We start from the raw sequence: 18,697 nt of genomic DNA, 5'->3' as shown, positions 1-18,697 counted from the left end.
GGTGCCCAGCAGCAGCAATGACCGGGGCCTTCCTTAATCCTGAATGGCTCAGGTGTGGATTAGTAGTATTTGCCTGGGATGGCGTTTGTTTTCTTTTGTTTTTTAAGACAATAAAACTATCTAGTGGTAGTAAACCGAGAAGCTATGAAAACAGAGTTATCTGTTTTAGAGAGTATCTTAGAGTATCTAAGTATCAAAGTAACCTTTTCTGACGACACCAACACGTAGGTTTGAAGTGTTTGGCCTGGGTCATACTTGAGTCAGCCTGAGAAACAGATTAGAATTCAGCCTCTTCTCTGCTTAGTGGTTTTTATCTTAGGTTTTTGTTTTTGTTTTTGTTAATGTTTATTTATTATTGAAAGTCAGAGTCAGAGCGTGAGCAGGGGAGTGGCAGAGGGAGAGGGAGACCCAGAATCCAAAGCAGGCCCCCTCCTCTAAGCTGTCAGCACAGAGCCCGACGCGGGGCTTGAACTCGTGAACCCCGAGATCATGACCTGAGCCGAAGTTGGCCGCCTAACTGACTGAGTCACCCAGGCGCCCCATTTTTATCTTAGGTTTTAATGCCTTTTTCATTTACGCACCAATCTGAATGAAGAAAACACTAAAGATCTTAACGAAGTTATTTAACCCCATAAGGGAAAACCCCAACACAGCTCCAGTAGGAAGTAAAAGGGGAGACAGAGAGAAAGGGAGATGAAACCCAACAAAGGCAGAAAACATTCTGATTCCAGAAAGGGTAAGAATAAAGTGAAGAGAGATTTAAAAGCTGTGAGGGAATTTTGAGGCAAACTGAAAAGCGGCATAAAAGATGTGATGTGAAAACGATTTCCTTTGATGAAGCAAAACTGGATTGTTCTAGAGTTGTACAAAGTATTGCTATCTTGTAGATGTCTCTGTGTTTTTAAGTTTGTAACCTTGGACAGCATCACCCTCATCTATCTCTTCGTGTTTTTGGTGTTTTTGGTCTTGGACTTTGTTAGGCCTGTCTGTGCGTGATGATGGCTGTGGCACCCACGTGGGGTAATAGTGATGTCTGTTGGCTTGTCACAGGTACCATATACTAGATTGCTCCAGAGTTTTTCGTTAAAACAAGTACCTCGTATTCCTTTATTAATGGTGGCCTTGCCAGATTTAACAATGGCAGCAACAGGACATTTCTAGGTTCTGGATACTGTCAGGATATTCCGAGGAAAGCTGTATTAAAACGCTCTTTTTAGGGGCTGGAGAATATGAGCTTAGCCGTATACTCTAGGTCCCATGAATAGTACCTGGCCACCACACATTCCAGCCCACGTCCCCACAGTGCCCCCTGCTTCACAGATCCCTGGATGCTGTCTAAGACGAGTGGCCCTAGGAGCAGTCAGGGTCACCAGGTATGGGAGGCAGCCGAAGCCACCAGCTCCAGTCAGACCGGGATTCCGAGCCCACAGGGCGGTGCCTCGTGAGGGCGGAGGCCCTGAGTTGGTGCCCACAGAGCCTGCCTCCTACCGTGCATGTACTTCTGTTTTCTTGGGGAAGCACAGAGCTCTGGGTGGGTGCGTTTTATTTTTCTTTGCTCTAAGATGTTTTGTTTTGTTTTGTTTTTCTCATTCAGAAGTAAGCACTTTAAAGGATCTTTTTGGACTCGCCAGTAATGGTAGGTAGGCATCCTCTCTGTTCTTGGTGCGTGGGTTTAGTGTGGGTGTGGCATGCGTGTGGGCGGAGGTGCTGACCAAATGCTCTTGCCTTTCAACTTATCTGCGTGCTAAAATGCCTTTATTTTGGGGCGCCTGGGTGGCTCGGTCGGTTGAAGCGTCCGACTTCAGCTCAGGTCACGATCTCGTGGTCTGTGAATTTGAGGCCCGCGTCGGGCTCTGTGCTGACAGCTCGGAGCCTGGAGCCTGCTTCGGATTCTGTGTCTCCCTGTCTGACTGCCCCTCCCGTGCTCATGCTCTGTCTCTCCCTGTCTCTCAATAATAAATAAACATTAAAAAAATTTTTTTAAACGCCTTTATTTTTAGAGCATGACCTCTCGATGGCAAAATATAGCAGGCTTCCAAAAAAAAAGGAGAATGAAAAGGTAAGAGTACCTACCTTACATTTTGTTTTTCACATCATTTGCTTAAGCTCCTTTTCTAGTTTCCTGTTGTGAATTTGTGGCAGTGAGAGCATCTTGATGAATCCTTTCTCTTCTTTCATATACATAAATTTTTAAATTATTTATTCTGAATCTTATAAGTAGACTTCTGCCTCCCTGTTCTAGCTTTTCAAACTGGTTTATTGAACACCAGCTTGGAACCTTTGTAAAATTTCACTGATTTCCACGTAAGCTTGGTTCCTCATATGTATTCAGGTCACTTCAATTTCTTGCCCTGGGTGTTGACTCTGATTCTTTTATTTTTTTTTTAACGTTTACTTTATTTTTGAGAAAGAGTGTGTGAGGCGAGGGAAGGGCAGGGACAGAGGGGGATAGAGGAACCAAAGTAGGCTCTGTGCTGACAGCAGTGAGCTGATGTGGGGCTTGAACTCACAAACCATGAGATCATGACCTGAGCTGAAGTCAGACGCTTAACCAAGTGAACCACCCAAGTGCCCCCACTCTGATTCTTTAGCTCAAGTTTTTTGGTATTATAGATGATATGAAACTTTTTTTTAACACATGTGACTTTTTACTTCCATTACATAATTTCCTTGAGCTAAATTATTTCCTTGGAATACAATCTTATGAGTGAACTAAAATGTTGGTGGCTTTCAGTGCACGCCGCCATATTGTTTTCCCAAAGGATCACAGCACTTTGTAGTCCTGCCAGCAGACAGGAATTGGCTTCACCCCAGCGCAGCCTCACAAGCACAAAGATGCTAGGACTTTGGTATTTTTAGTTTAGAGTTTTAGAACATGAGGCAGGGGTGAGCCTGGATGGCTCAGTCAGCTAAGCATTCAATTCTTGATTTCGGCTCAGGTCATGATTTTAGGTTGTGAGATCGAGCCCCTCGTGGGGCTCCGTGCTGAGTGCAGAGCCTGCTTGGGATTCTCTCTCTCTCTCCCCGCCCCCTCAAAAAAAATTAAATTAAAAACATAAAGCATAAGGTGGAACCTTATCTGGGTTTTATTGTATTTGTCACAGAAATGGGTTTTGTGAATAAAGGGACATCTTTGAAGCTTCGTGCTCTTCTAGAGTTGCCATGTCCGTTAGACGAGCCGACATTTTCCTCCCACCTCTCCTCAGGTGAAGACCGATGTTGTGAAGGAGGTGGCGGCTGCACGGCGGAAGCAGCACCTTTCTTCCCTTCAGTACTACTGTGCCCTCAACGCGCTGCAGTACAGAAAGCGCGTGGCCATGATGGAGCCCATGATAGGCTTCGCCCACGGACAGGTAGGCCGTTCCCTTCCCCTGAGGGCTAAGACCTGAGCCGGCTGGGGAGGGCAGCTTGGCGTTCCCGCTGAGGTAGTGTTTAGGAGAAACCAAAGCATCACGAGAAAAAGAAACACGAATGCACCACCTCCCTGGAGCCTCCCGTAGGTTCAGCACATGGAGAGCTTCCAGGTGGGCTGGCTTATCGTTAGCGGGACTCGTTAGGCTGTACGCCCGGGGAAGTGATGGCCTTGATCCCAGGCCTCCCGTGGCGGGGGGAGGCTGGCATGGCCCTTCGTCTCTGAGCCAAGTGAAAGCCAGGCACGGTCTGCGGTTCTGAGAAGCAGCTGACCGCTCAGGTCGGTGGAGGTGGGCCTCCGGCTCGAGACCCCGCACATCCCTCTGCTGCTGTGTGTGGTGGGGGGTCACGCTCGCTTGGGCCGTTCTCATTGCTGAGGTTATTGCCGGCACCCTTGGCATCTGGGTCGTGGTGAAATGTCACCACTGCTTGCTGAGGTCTCTGTTGAGGGTATATTGACTTCTCCCTTCCCAGTTAGTGGTCCACTGAACCTTTGCGTGCCAGGAGTCTAAGGTGGCGGGAGGGGCGGGGTTCTAGCCCGGTGGGGACGGGAGTGGGTATGCGTGTGAGGCCAGGGGCACCGCCCCTCTCCCTCCCTGCTCTGCTTCAGCCCCACTTATGTGGGCTCCAGCACCTCCCTCCGGCATGTGGGAAACACACCCGCGAATCTTCTTTCCACTGACAGTCTAGGAACGGAAGGGGATGTCGGGAAGCAGAATGTCGGGAAGAAAAAAAGTCGGCAACTTTTTATAACTCCACACGTGTGTTTGGGCACCTGGGTGGCTCAGTCGGTTAAGCATCCGACTTCGCCTCAGGTCATGATGTCGCAGTTTGTGAGTTTGAGCCCCGCATCAGGCTCTGTGCTGTCAGCTCAGAGCCTGGAGCCTGCTTCGGATTCTGTCTCCTCCTCTCTCTGCCCCTTCCCGACTTGTGCTCTGTCTCTGTCTCTCAAAAATAAACAAATGTAAAAAAAAAAGATTTTAAATTCCACACACGTGAGCATCTTTTGTTTTTTAATACATTTAAAAAATGGATCTGTTTTTAAAAACACAGCATCAGTAGTATTCAGGGGAGAGGGGAACAAGAGAGGATCTTTAAGCATTCAGGCTCAATTATCTGTCTTTTATTTAAAAAAATTTTTTTTAACGTTTTATTTTTTTAAGAGACAGGGACAGAGCGTGAGCAGGAGAGGGGCAGAGAGAGAGGGAGACACAGAATCTGAAGCAGGTTCCAGGCTCTGAGCTCTCAGCACAGAGTCCGACGCGGGGCTCAAACCCATGAAAGTGAGACCGTGACCTGAGCCCAAGTCAGACGCTCAACTGACTGAGCCACCCAGGTGCCCCTCAAGTATCTGTCTTCTTAATGTGGTTGTTACGTTGTTGAATGGCGAGGTAACTAAAGTCAGCTTCTGCCTTCAGAGGTGGTGCTTAAATAGAGCACTCTAACCTTTCCGTGACATCTTGGTGAAGCTGGGTTGAACCAAAAACCAGCCCTGTCCATTCGTGGGCTGTGGGCTCCAGCCCTCAGCAGACCCTCTGCAGCCGTCCAGCTTCCTCACGATGTGTTCTCGTCCACTCTCCTGTGCCCTCCTCTCTCCTTCAAGTTTTACACCTCTGCCCTAGAGGACGTCCCGGCTTTGTGAGGGAACATCGGTACTGCCTTTGGTCTAATTAACGCCTCCTGTCACGTCTGTCCTTCCTGGATTGATGGTCCTTGCCTGTGGACTTAGAGGCCCAGGGTCAGACAGGGTCCTGGCCCGAGAGCCTCAGAAAGCTGAATGGCTGCGGGCCTGATCAGTTAGTGTTTACAGAGCCTGGTCGGTTAGGGGAGGGGCCTCGCAAGGCCTGAAGGGTGGACCTGTTCCCGGCTGGGTTCCCGTGTGTCACCTTGAGGACCACGCCGCTTCTCCCGGCCCGCGCTAAGCGAATGCTGCTGCAGGGCCGAGGGGGCCTGGCTGCGGAGCAGAGCACACGTCACTGGGTGGCCACAGCAGCAGTTTCGAGGATTGAGGATGGCACAGTTTCGTTTTTCACGTGGAAAGTACCCAGATGTCGGGACAGAAGACCAGACAGCCCCACCCCTTGCAGACCTCACATCTTGCTGCAGACTTGGCTGTCTCACATAGACCAGTTGTCATCTAACCCTGTGAGTCTTTTGGGCAATTCCAAGGCATACCTTCTGCCTCATCGGCCCCTTTAAAGCCATGTATGTCTACGCGGCATCTACCTCCATTAGCTGCCGGTCATGGGGCCGCTGTACTTCCTGTCGTTCACACGGGCACACCAGGTCTTTGGAGGACGTTGGGCTGAATCCAGCTTCTCAGCACCACCCCTGTCAGTGCAAGTGGTTTGGCTTCACTTCTGTCTTCCCTGGCCCTTGTTCAATAGGTTTGCACCGAAATCATGATTAGTCGTCATGCCTGGAAACAAACTGAGGTTTTGTAAGCTGCATCCAAGTTTATGAGAACACCAAATGAACTCTAGTATTTACAGGGTAGGTGCTAGGAAAGGTGACTGTAGACGCCAGTATCTTCTCCTTCCTTTTCATTCATTCATTTAATCAGATCATTTTAGGGGCTGCATGAGTCCCTGCCCTAGGAGCTTACAGAGTAGCAGGGGAGCTAAGACGTGGAATTAATTCCAAGAGTTCAGAGAGGGGAAGGAGAGGAAAGCCACTGTGCTGCTGTGTCCTTAGAAATGCGGAAAGCTCATTTAACAGACTGATGTTTCGAGCTCCAGAATGGCATTTACCGTGTTGATCTCTGTATGATTAAAAGATCATGGGGCCAGAGCAGCTTCCTGCATTATCACCTTGCGTTAGGATAATGGCGATCATCCTCTGTTTTTGTACCGTGAAAACTGAGGACGTGGGGTCGCATACCTCCCCAGGGTGTAAACACGTCAGAACTGTCCCGACAGTGCCTGCCAGCCTCACTGGGATGTGAGGTCGAGTTCTCTGCCCACCTTCCAGGGCAGAGGCAGCTTCCAGATCAGACACATGAGCTGGGACAAAGTGTGAGAAAATACCTTCATGCAAACCGCGTGTCTTTTTTTTCATGACTTGGCTTTGCAACTGTTCCCTCTCTCTGACCAGGCATGTAAAATGGAGTTCATACCCAGTATTGAGAGTTTTTTAAAGCCCTGGCCATAGAAAGAAGTAGAAACTGTAGCTCTGGGGCAGGATGGTTACACATGTCAGCAATGCACTGGACGGTCCCGTCTTCCCCCCTCCCCCTGCCCTTCAAGGTTTGACAGGCAACCCGGACTCTCTGGGCAGTGAATACCTGGGACTCACGGGAAGTAGGCATTCCTTCTTTTGGTTCCCCGAAAGCCAGCACTTGTAGTTTTGTTTTCAAAGGAGACTGAGGTCTCCTGGGGCCACTCTCCCCTGGGCTGAGAGAGCGTCCATCCAGCACGTGGGGAGCAGGAAGGGACCCTGCTTGTGTCAAGCGCCTGTTCGGGGCCAGAGCTCGGCTGCATCTTTTGGGTTGACCTCAAGGCTGGAAGGGCCTTTTTAAAATTTATTTTATTTTATTTTTTAACATGTATTTATTTTTGAGAGACAGAGTGTGAACAGGGGAGGGGCAGAGAGAGAGGGAGACACAGAATCCGAAGCAGGCTCCAGGCTCCGAGCTGGTAGCACAGAGCCCGATGTGAGGCTTGAACTCACAAACCTCGAGATCATGACCTGAGCCGAAGTCGGACGCTTAACCGACTGAGCCATCCAGGCGCCCATCCAGGCTGGAAGGGCCTTTTAAGGGTCGTCAGTCCAGTTTCCCCTTCTCAGTGTCTCAGCCGGATTATCTGTCAGCTTGGGTTCCGAGCTGCACATGGCTCGGTGAGTGGGGTCAGCTGGTGGCCCCGAGGTGCGCTTCTCTTCCCGGAGAACCTCCTGCCGTGCCGCGTCAAGTGCTCGTCGGCCTCTTGCTAGCACTGTGCACATCATTTGTCACACACCAGTGTAGGTCCTGGAGACGCAGAGGTGGAGACCTACCCCTTGCCCCCAAGAAACTCTTTGTCTAGAATTCACAGAGGAAAGCAGCTGATGGCGAGAACATCAAGACTACTTGTCAGTACCAACTGCTGACGCACCCACGTGTGGTCTGTGCCAAGCAGCGACTTACATTGTCCCCGATGTTGACAGTCTCTCGGCGAGAGAGCCGGGTCCCACCGCCCCCATTCTGCAGCGCACTTGGGGCTTCGGGAGGAACCCTGCTGGCCCGCTGAGCTCAGCGGAGGCGCCTGAGGCACCACGGGCATGCGGGGGTGTGGAGGGGGGCAGTGTCGCCGCCCCCGGTGCTCCCAGTCCCGCACCGAGTGAGCTCATCCGTCTCCTTTCCTAGAGGACTTTCACGGCGTCACACTTCTGTCTTTCAGATTAACTTTTTCAAGAAGGGAGCAGAGATGTTTTCCCAAAGCATGGACAGCTTTTTATCCTCCGTAGCAGACATGGTTCAAAGGTAAGGCTGCACTCCACTTTGGGTCTTGTGGGCCTTTGCCTCTCCTGCTGAACCCGTCCCTCCGGGGGGTCCCCTCTCCCGGGGGGTCCCATGGAGCCCCACCATGCTGGGATTCCCTGGGCAGCGGGCCCCCTTCTTAGCCGCCGGTGTTTGGGTTGTGGTTGAAAAGTAATGCGTTTTGCAGTTCCCACCATGGGGAGCCCAGAGGCGTGCCCACCCGTGAACAGACTCTGTATATGAATAAAAGATGAAGTGTCTGCGGGGAGACTTTTCCCGTTAGGTCCCGGTGCGCGTGCTGAGGGCCTCTTGTCTGTTGGCCCAGCCTTCGCATGTTAAAGCCGTCAGTCCGGTGTAGACTCGCTGTGGTCTTGGAAGCACGCTTTGCTTCCCCTTTGGAGCCGAGAGGTATGTGGCCAGCAGTGCTGTGGCTCTTCTGGAAACTAACCGTCCCGTCAGTTCGTGATCAATAAATGAGGCTTTAAGCCTCTTTTGAATCAATTTAACAAATTGCATTTCGGCCTCATGAATCTTTATATTTTAAGAAGACGGCGTCCTCTCTTCAGACCGTCTTGCCCACGTTTAGTTGATGCCGTGGCTGCTCTGAGTCCTTTTACCTCCCGCTGCCGGTGTCCGTGAGCCCCAGGGAGCCTTGTCTCATGAACACTGCAGACGTGATTTCTGGAGGATGGCACAGAGAGAGAGTAGTTGATCAGCAGATACACAGAATGGAAGTAGGAGTGTAGAATTTATCTTGTTTGGGAAAGTGGAGCAAGGGCGCTCATTTTCTTGAGGGTGTTGCTTTTCAAACACCTCGCGGCCAAGCAGTGGACCCCGTTCAGGCAGAAGTGTACCTCGAGTGCTGACAGTAGAGAATGAAGCCGAAAAGCCAGAGCTGAGCTCCGTGCGGCATGCGGGAGGGTTGCGGTTTGAAGTCGTCTGCGCCTGCCTGGAAGTCACTGGCTGCTCGTCCCCGGCCGCCGGCGGTGTGGGCTGCGTTCGTGATGAGGCTAGAAGGCACTTTGAAATCCCATTTCCGTTTCCTGCCTAATTTGATTGTGAGCCGCTGGGAGCGTTAGGAGAGGGGAAAGGAAGGTGCCTGCTGTCACTTCATCCCTCCCTCCACCCCTACCCCTGCCCTCTCCCGACTGCCTCTCTCTTAGCTTCCATTAGCTCCCGGAATTCCCTGGCTTTCTGGTCCTGAGAGAACCGTCTGGGCTTCGAAGTTTGTTCACGCACTAGATTTTTTTATTGATGGATAGTGGGACATTTGCGCTTGAGACGCGGTGACGTACTTCTCCGCAAACCTCAGAGCCTCTGTGTCCTCCGTCGTCAGCATCTGTGTGAGCTGGCACAGGCCGTCCAGAGTGCCCCTCAGCCGCTCGGGCATTTCCACGGGACCAGCATCAAAGCCCCGGCTCCACGGCCTTCGGAGCTGTGGTTCATCCCTCCCTCTGCTGCCTGATGAGGCCTAGTTCATTACAAGGGCAGCAGCCGCAGACAGCATTCCCAGCCGAAGCTGGAAGCACTTGAACCTCCTGGTTCGAACGGCTAAAGCACTCAGATCCAGGTTCTAATTTTCCTACCACTTGGCTTTTCCATTGGCGAGTAGATAAACACGGCCACGCCTCTCAGGCCACGAGGTGACGGCTGCACTGCTGGCCCAGAGGGGCCGAGGACCGTGTGCTGGCTCCGGATGCTGCCCTCCTTTCCCTGGGAGGTGAGTGGCCGAGCTCTGCTGTGTGAGCTGTGCGGGGCGTCTGAACCCAGCCTAAACCAGACACGGTGGCTTTTCGAATCACCCCGAGGGCCAGGAGCTTTTCTTTTCTTTTTTTAAAGTTTATTCATTTATTGAGAGAGAATGCACAGAAGAGTGGGGGAGGGCCAGAGAGAGAGCGAGAATCCCAAGCAGGCTCTGCACAGTCAGCAGCACAGAGCCTGACTCGGGGCTCGAACTCACGAACTGTGAGATCATGACCTGAGCCAAAATCAAGAGTCAGATGCTTAACTGACTGAGACACCTGGGCATCCCAGGCGCTTTTCTTTTTAGTTCTAACCCCGCAGGGATACACTTCTGCTTTTTTTCTTTGTTCCTACTGATCGATCGATCAATATGATGGTCAATTAAATAAACTTCTTGTTCTTTAGTCTTGGAAGAAAGCCTATTGGAAAGTACTTTTCTACCCTGTCCTGGAGTGCTGGGAGCCCTTCACGCGGCGACTGAAGTGGAGTCTGTGTGGGTCCGAGAGCGGAGGGAGGGGCAGTTACTGACCGCTCCCTGAAGCTGTGTGCCAGGTGTCCTGCTGGTACACAGGAGTATTTTTCTGGGGGAGGCGATCCTTACCTTCCACTGGGTCCTCAAGGAGCCTTGCCACCCCTAAAAGCTTAAGAACCTAAGTGGTTTTGTATATTTTGGCTCTCTCCTTCCACTTCCTGAGCTGCTTAACTTTCTTCTCCATTTCACTCGCCCCGTCTTGGCAGTGACAAGCAGGTAAGCCAATGAGGCTTGTTCTCCAGCTCGCCCGTCTTCAGGCTGCCAGTGGTGGAGTCCAACCATTCTATTCAAATGTCAGAAGAGCCAAAATTAACTTAGATCGCCTGCCTGCCTGCCTGTGTTGAGCTGCATTAAGACGTATGCAGCTTGCCTGTGAGTCTCCAAGAGGAGAGTGTGGACCAAGCCCAAACTTAACCCTTTGAGAGAAACTCCTAAGGAACTCACTTTGGGAAACAGTGGCCCAGCTGGCCCCCAAAGTTCCTTCTGACTTTAACATTTGTAATTCGGTCCTTCTTTAACATGGTGGAAAAGTGGAACAACGCGTCTGTGGTTTGCTTTCTCGCGTGGATGGGCCGGGCCGTGTTGGGCAGCTCGTGTTCGGCACTTTATATCCGAGATTGTCAGCGCTGGGTGGGGAGCTGTGGAGGCATCGCTTTGTGGGAAGTAAGGGCAGCTGCCTCTTCGAAGCTAAAGCTTTCAGGTTTTCCACAGCTCGGCACACAAGTGCACACAAGCCAGAGCTCAGACCTTGGCCCTCTTCCCCTGTGCTGTGTAGCACAGGCAGCCCTGGGCCCGGCCCCGCAGTCTCGGGCAGCTGTATGGCTGTGGGCAGCCCTGGGCCCAGCTCCATGGTCTCGGGCAGCTGTATGGCTTCTAGAAGAGGAAAAGCATTGCCTTTGTCTTTGTCCATGTGCCCTCGTCCTACCTCCTGGTTGTTTTCCGTCCTCCAATGGCCGCTTCCAGAACTAGGGGGAGCAGAGGGGCAGGGAATGACTGCTGTTTCCTTCCTTTCCAGCACTTTCGCAGGTGGTCTGCACCTGAAGCCCTGAGAATGGGCTCATTAAAGCTTTTCTCCTAAAATCTGCATCCACAGGTCTGAGCCCGGATACCACTTTGTCAGCAGAGAGATTGTTTCGCTGGGTTGGGGCGCTGGCCAGTGGCCAACCTGTTCTGTTTTCAAACAGCAGTCATGTAAACATTTTTAGCAACGTGGACTTGAGTCCCCTCGATCTTCAGCGTCTGGGGTCTGAGCTCCCTTCGTGGGGCAGGAAGCCGCGGGGACAGCTCCGCCATCTGTGGCTCAGCAGCACTCGGTTGGCCATGAGGAGCCGCTGACCTGACGCCTTCTGTCTTAAGCATTCAGGTGGAACTAGAAGCCGAAGCGGAAAAGATGCGGGTGTCGCAGCAAGAACTGCTTTCTGTCGAGGAGTCTGTTTACGCCCCAGACTTTGATGTGGCTGCACCACAGATCAACAGGAACCTCATCCAGAAGGCTGGTTACCTGAATCTTAGAAAGTGAGAATGCCGTTGCTGGCCTCTTTTTCTAAAATCGGTTTTCCCTCAGAGGGGGAAGGGAGGGCTGGGGCAGGGGAGGGTGGGGAAGGACTCCCGCACAGTGCCCCTCCCACCTGCCACGCAGGAAGCCTCTGAGGCTCGGGGCCCAAAGAGCCGAGAGAGCGGCTTGAAACAGCCTTGTAAGAGGCCTGTTTGTGGACTCTGAGGGGCGGGTCACCCCGTCCCTGGTGACCGTGGCCATGTGCAGATAGCCTGCTCTTAACCGTCATCAGCTTGGACCGTTGAGAGCTCCTATCCCACCCCGCCCTTAGCCCAGGCCGCTGACGTGTGAGAGCAGTGTGCTCGGGGCCCGCAGCTGAGACTGGCATCGGGGCCTGTAGGCCTTCCGGGTCATCCGGGTCCATGTAGGCTGAATCAAAGAGAGGATGATCGGGCTTCCTTGTATCCAAGAGCAGACGGAGGCTGTCCGGTGTGGTGAACACTCTGGCTTTGGTTCAGTCAGACCCCATGGCCGGGTCTCAGTCGTGTCACCCGTGAAACAGCTGGCAATGAGTCCCACTAAATGAACTCGTTCCTAGCAGGGAATAGGCACTCACACGTTAGCTAGTTCCAGTTTTGCGAAATAATTGCAATCATGGAAGCAGGAAACCTAGTGCTTTGCACATAGTTGCAACTCGAGAAACATTGAATCAGGTAAGTGCACCTGATACCTCGCAGATAGAGGGGCTACAGAGAGGAATTGCCGGCTGTTTTCTTACCAACATGGAGCTCCTCAAGGCTCTCCCCGCTTGTTGAGATCCCAAGTTAAGTATCTCCTTTAGTTTATACGGATGGAAAATCCTACAAGATTCTGGTGTTACTTGCCAGTTACTGGATATTCCTCTTGCAAGCAGCCCACAAAACCAGAGTAACATCCAGTTGGAGCAAAACTCAACCTAGTTAATGTCCCCGGAATTCTGGGTTCTGTGAGCCAGGGTGACCCTGGTGACTCTCACTAGATTTAGATAGTTCGGTCTGTGTCTTAGTGGACCGTCTCGGTTTACAGCTCCCGTTTCCAGGTCTCGGGGAGAAGCCAGCGTCTGGCTGCTGTAGGGTGGGCACGTGCCGGAGCGAGCCCTGGGTAGGCATCCCCCGAGTGGGCAGAGCCCGTGACTTCCAGGTCACTCCAGCTACAGTTTGCCTCTTCTGCTGCTCTGCATTCGCAGTTTTGCTTTAATGTAGAGAAGCATTTTTTCTAAAATGCCACCAACACTGGTAAAGAGGCAGCAAGACCTTGAGGTTCTGCGCGGGCTTCCGAGCACTGACGGGCTCTCTAAAGTCACGATTCTCACAGTAAAACAGGGTTGGTCACCACCACCTGGGAGCGGCTTTACTTCTTCACGCAAGGCGGGAACCTCATGTGTCAACCCCGGGGAGCTGTTGCCGGGGGCCTGATCCAGGACCTGGACAACTGCTCGGTGATGGCAGTGGATTGTGAAGACCGACGATACTGCTTCCAGATCACCACTCCCAATGGAAAATCGTACGCCACGCGGGTCTTATTTGGGAGGAGAGCAAGGGTAGTGACCCCACCCCTGCCCGGGGCCTCCTGGCGCGTCCCTCCATGCCAGCCCTCCATGGGAGAGGCCCCCTCCGGGGATCGTTGGTCTTTGGGGAGGTTGTTTTATGCTCTCTTTAAGCAAGCACACGGCACCCCTGTGGGATCCAGTCTGCCTTGTGTGAGGAGTCCCAGTGCGGCTTTGTCTGCGGCCCTGGAGGAGACTGGGCCTCTGTGTCTCTGTGTGGGAGGCAGCCACAGGAGAGTCGTTTGTCGGCAAAGATCTGTAGAGAAGGCCGTGGCCACCCCTGCCTGTTCCCAGACCAGCTCTGTGTACTGTGCTGGGGCGGAGGGCGGGCAGACCTGCCTGGGGAGCCTGCTGTTCCGGCTGAAACTGGAGACAAACTGGGCGGTGTGCTCGGCCACGGCACTCCCTGTGGGAACGTGCTGTCCCCACAGACCCCCGCGTGCCTCAGGGGCCCAGAAGAGGTCACTTGGAGTCATTCACAGATCCCATTGCAATGGGGTCCCCTCTGGAGCAGGAGCTTCAAACTGAGCCCCCAGGAGTGGGGCCGGCCGGCCTTCCATGGGAGCTGGCTCTGCTCGCGTTTGCTTCCGGGTGGGGTTCTGAGCTGAGATTCTGTCTGGACGGTAGCGTGTTCTGGCAAGCTGGTACAGTGCTGACCGGCTCCCCTCCCAGGTTCGCAGAGCAACTTCAGACCTCACCCTTCCTCCTGGGCGGCAGGAGAGGCCTGGGATCCCAGTCGTGGTCCCGGGCAGTTAACTCCTTGGTTTCCTCACATGTAAAGTAGGGCTGAGGTCTGTGCTCCCACCTCACATAGCTGTGGGGTCCCTGGGAAGGGTTAAGCCCTCACCAAGGGCAGGGCAGTATTATTTTTGTCCTGTTCCCCTCGGTGGGAAAGCAGAGTGTCTGGCTTCTCTGGGCGTGGCTGGGAGGAGGGGTTGCCCTGATCATCTAAGGGGCCAACGAGAAGTCTGTGCCTGTGGGCGCACAGACTTGAGCTAGTAGACCTGAGCCCAGCTGCTCACTTTTCGATGGGAAAGCACAGGCCCAGGGGAAGGAAGTGTCGTCCAGGATCACACAGTGGATGAGCAGCAAGCCAGAGCCCCATTTTTTCTTTCCGGTCGTGCTGCCTTTTGTGGTCCTTCTCTTTGGGACCCAGCTGACTTCAGTGAATGTGGAGTAAGCTTCGGTCACCGAGATCTGGGGAGCACTGACTTGAATGCGCTTTATTTCAGGGGAATAATCCTCCAGGCAGAAAGCAGAAAGGAAAACGAAGAGGTAAAGCTTTTGTTCTTTCATTTTTGTCCTGGCCTAGCCGGTGACTGGGATCCAGCAGGTTTCTAACGCCCTCTCTCCACAGTGGATATGCGCCATAAACAACATCTCCCGACAGATCTACCTGACTGACAACCCAGAGGTAACTCGCACGGCCTTACCTGTGTCCCCGCCCCTCGCTCGGTCTGAAGGGTCAGCGCCCCTGCCGGACTGAGCGTGTCCTCCTGTGCCCTTGTAGGCCGTCGCCATCAAGTTGAATCAGACGGCTCTCCAAGCAGTGACCCCCATTACGAGTTTTGGGAAAAAACCAGAAAGCTCGTGCCCCAGGTAACTAAAGGACCGTGGAGAAGTGGCTTTTCTGTATTGAGGTGTTGGGAATCGGCAGGAGTCCTCCTGTCCTCACCCGGCACGGAGGGATGGTGTCGGGTCTGTTCTACAGAAGCAGTAAGGACTGCCGGGGGAGGGGAGGGGAGGGGCAGGAGCCACTGGCTGCGTGAGTCCAGAGCGTCTTCCTGCTGGAGCACCTGGCCGGCCGCAGTCCCAGCACGTAGGACTTGCACCGAGGGGCTGCTGCCCAGGGAGTCGCACATTTCCTGTCCACATCAGCAGTTCTGGAACCAAAACGAGAACTTTTTTGAGGTCCGGAACAGTGGTCTGTGTTACTGCCCAGGCCTTTGTGCGTTAATCTTGCTTTTTCGCGTGTATTTTTCATATTTTTACACTTCTCGTCATTGTTCCTTATGATAACTACACACTCTCTTCCTTGATTTATTAGCAGTTGAATGTTTAGGTAGTCTCCCTTTCCTGAGTTTGCTATTATCGTTTACGGTGAATATTTTCCTGCCTCTGCCTTCATTCTTGTTTTGAATATGGCTTTGGGGTTTATTCCCAGAATCCCACCTTCTTTCTTAATGGGACGCTCCATTTGGTTAAATAGTAAGAAGGTTGTAATCATAGAGGGCTGCTAATGAAAGCACAACATCCGAGGTAAATGACAATTAGGACTGTGTTTGGTGACCATTTTTCGGAGGCACGGTAGAAGGAACCCCATTACGTAAATGATCTGCAGATATTATCGCATGTCTCTAGAGAGAAGTGATTGGAAAGCTAAGAGCGAACTTCCCAGGGTCTGGGCTCTGTGAAGGGGGAGCCAGTGTGTGCGCAGCACGGGGCACGTGGGAAGGAGCCGCGATCAGGCCGGGAGAGTCGGAAGTTCGATCGCGAAAGACTTGGGTGCCCTGCTTACCGGTGCTGGGCTGTGGAGCGGAACTGGGAGCCCTGAGAAAGGGGTGACCCCCGTGTAGAAAGAGTGGCCTGCGGCACTGCGGGTGTAGGACACAGGGTCTGAGGCGTGGCGGGCGGAGGGCAGGGTGGGGTCACCGGACGGGGTGTCTGCTACAGCAGCAGTAGCTGAAACCGTGCACGTGAGCGAAGGTGACGAAAGTGGGCATGAGGCAGCGGGTCACGCTCAGGTGTTGGATCCCACAGTTTGTGCGGGGAGCGTGTTGCTAAGGGCGGCTCTGAGGACAGCAGTCTGAGCGCTTGTCCTTGGGCCTCGTCGTCGTGGGTGATGGCACTGTTCCTCCCTGTACGGCCTTGGGGACAGAGAAGGCGCACTGCAGGGTGCTGGCTTTGGAGTTTGGGGACTCTCTGATGGCTCTGCCTTGAACACAGCTGGGTGGCCTGGAGCAGGTCAGCTCTCTGTGCCTGTCTCCTCGACTTTGACACGGGAAGAGGCAAAACTAGATGACCTCCCAGGTCCCTTTCCGTTCCTGAAAACACTATCTTGCTAGGGTGACAGTGTGTGGTTTAATTAGCGTTACTAAAGAGGTGGCTGGTTTTCTGAAAAAGAGTCTGTGGCTCAGATTTAATTAATTCAAGAGCTGATTTTTCTCCCTGTTGGGGAATAAGTCAGTCACGCGGCAGAATCCTCTAGCCAGTCGGCTGAACCGACACTGAGCCTGGAAGGGTGACAGATGTGGCCGCCAGATGGCCCAGAGCTGTGGGGGGAGGTGGGAGAGGGCGGATCTCTCTTTAGGGTCAGCTCATTCAGAAGGAAGAAATGTTTTGCTGACAGAGGGGGAAGGAGCAGGGAAACTGTGATCTTGGGAACAAGCTGCTGTTCAGTCCCAAGCAGGCCTCACACGTGGCCTTCCCCTCCTCCCCAGGTAGCGTATCTCTAACGCGCACTCGTTTATCCAGCTAGTCAAGGGTCGGTTTGTGGGGTGTCTGCTCTGTGCCCAGGCACTGGGCTGGGGCGTAAAGCTGAGTCTTGTCGGTAAAGCCAGGCGGAGGGTAAATAAATACTTGGTTAAAATGGGGAAAAGCCGCGCTGGTGTTAAAGAAGGTGCTGTCCTGAAGAGGCCTGGCCGTGGAGACGGTATTCAGACTGAGAAGTGAAGGATGAGGAGTGGCCACTCTCGCAAAGAGCCAGGTGGCCTGCGTTCCCGGAGCAGCTGAGGAGGCTGGCGGGCAGAGCACTTGGTGTGTCGGGAGAACTGGAGGGAGGCCAGTCTCACTGGGGGAGCAGGACCGGCTGGGGAGCGTGGGGCCAGGAACAGCTCCCGAAGGAAGGCAGGCAGGCAGGCAGGCATGGTCAGGAACGGTGGGAGCCGTCCAAGGGTTCAGGGAGGTAGATGTGTGCGTGGCAGAGAGGAGAGGTGACTCACTTGACGTCGTCCGGGGGCAGCTCTGGCTGCTGTGCAGGACACAGAACTGAGCTGGGCAAGCTGGGCAAGCCCGTGACTGAGCACAGTCAGGAGGCCGTGGCATCTCAAACCAGGATTGTGGCAGAGGAGGCGAAAGTAGATGTCATGGGGGGCTTATTTTGGAGGCAAAATCTGAAGGACTTGTGCTAGAGGGAGATATGAGTGGAGGGAAAGGGACAGACCAAGAGGGCGACCGCAGTCTGGCTCGAGCACCCGGACAGGTGGTGGCGTATTGAGATGAAAAGGAGTGGGTATCAGGGGTTCGCTCACTTCAGGACAGAAGATTGAGGGGCCCGCGGCACGAGCCGGTGGTCACGTTCCTGATACGAGTCTGCAGCACAGAGGAAATCCCAGGGCCGAGCACATGAATCAGGAACTCATCGGCATGGACGCAGCAGGGCGAGAGAGATCATCTTGGGAGCGAGCGTAGAAGGACAAGGGAGGAGCCTAGGACCGAATCCTGAAGATCGCCAACATTTGGAATAGAAGGGAAGGAACCTGTAAAAGCCACCAAGAAACACCAGGGAAAGTGGAATCAGCAGGAACCGAGAAAGAAGAGTTTTAAGGAGGGGAGAGCTCACCTACGTTAGATGCTTTGATGTGGGGTGTGTGACGTAGGACAGTGGTCGCCAAGTGTCCATTGGAGTTGGTGACGTGGCGATCACGGGGTGCTCCGTCATGTCCCTCCTGGGTTCAGAGTGTTCAGTGGCTCCCGGGAACGTAGAGTCAAGCGCAGACCTCACCCGACGGTGTCACAGCCCTCCACGACCCCGGCCCGCTCCCTCTTCCTGGTGTTCTCTCCCCTGAGTCTCTCTGGGGAGCCAGCATCTCGGACGCACCCTCTTCCCTCCGAACTTCTCCTGCCTTCCTCCCGTGCTCACCACTTACAAATTCGTGCCCCTCTCGTAAAGACCGGATGCCGCTGTGCCACTTTGGACCGAAGCGGTGTGACACGGTGGGAAAACGACGACCGGCCCTGGGGAGACTTCGGTTCCCAGTCTGGCTCCCCCACCTGGCAACCCAGCGCCCTCACAATTACTCCGGGGCTCCAGAGACCGCACGCTCTCTCCTCTCCTGTCACAGGGAGCTGAAGCAGAGCCGTCTCTCCTCGCGGTGACTGTCTACAAGCCTGTGTCGTGTTTCCGTCCACTGTCCGGTCAGTGCGCTCATCTGCCGATTGGCTGTCTTAGAGTAGTTTGCATACGGTGCGTTCAGTTACCGACAGACTTGAGAACGAGGAACAGAAGGGTATCGGAGAGACGTCTTGGGCTCCAGATAACGGAAGAAATGAAAATATTTTGACATTCGTTGTCCCTCAAAGGGGTTTACACTCCAGCTGGGGAGAGAAGATTATAAAGACATGAGACCTGCTCTTACAGCATCCTGTCACTGAAAGAGAAGACACGCGGTGGCACGTGACTGGTCACCGTACTGGCAGCTCTCTCCTGTCATGGGCCACCGTCTCACCTGCAGCTTGTGTGGACACGGTGCCGAG

General features: G+C 53.5%; 1 protein-coding gene across 2 annotated transcripts in view; it reads left to right on the top strand.

Moving 5' to 3' along the window:
• Positions 1-18,697, top strand: part of APPL2 (adaptor protein, phosphotyrosine interacting with PH domain and leucine zipper 2) — a 53,872-nt gene that overhangs the window by 24,646 nt on the left and 10,529 nt on the right. For both annotated transcript variants that reach the window (XM_042947590.1, XM_042947589.1), the window contains exons 6-14: positions 1,595-1,636; positions 2,001-2,059; positions 3,207-3,353; positions 7,788-7,870; positions 11,499-11,657; positions 12,991-13,179; positions 14,455-14,497; positions 14,580-14,636; positions 14,733-14,821. In XM_042947590.1, coding sequence (XP_042803524.1) covers positions 1,595-1,636; positions 2,001-2,059; positions 3,207-3,353; positions 7,788-7,870; positions 11,499-11,657; positions 12,991-13,179; positions 14,455-14,497; positions 14,580-14,636; positions 14,733-14,821 — 868 coding nt within the window. The remainder of the gene's footprint in view (positions 1-1,594; positions 1,637-2,000; positions 2,060-3,206; positions 3,354-7,787; positions 7,871-11,498; positions 11,658-12,990; positions 13,180-14,454; positions 14,498-14,579; positions 14,637-14,732; positions 14,822-18,697) is intronic.

The sequence above is a fragment of the Panthera leo genome, chromosome B4 (genome assembly GCF_018350215.1).
Source record: "Panthera leo isolate Ple1 chromosome B4, P.leo_Ple1_pat1.1, whole genome shotgun sequence".
NCBI lineage: Eukaryota > Metazoa > Chordata > Mammalia > Carnivora > Felidae > Panthera > Panthera leo.
This window is presented reverse-complemented; position numbering and strand designations above follow the sequence as displayed.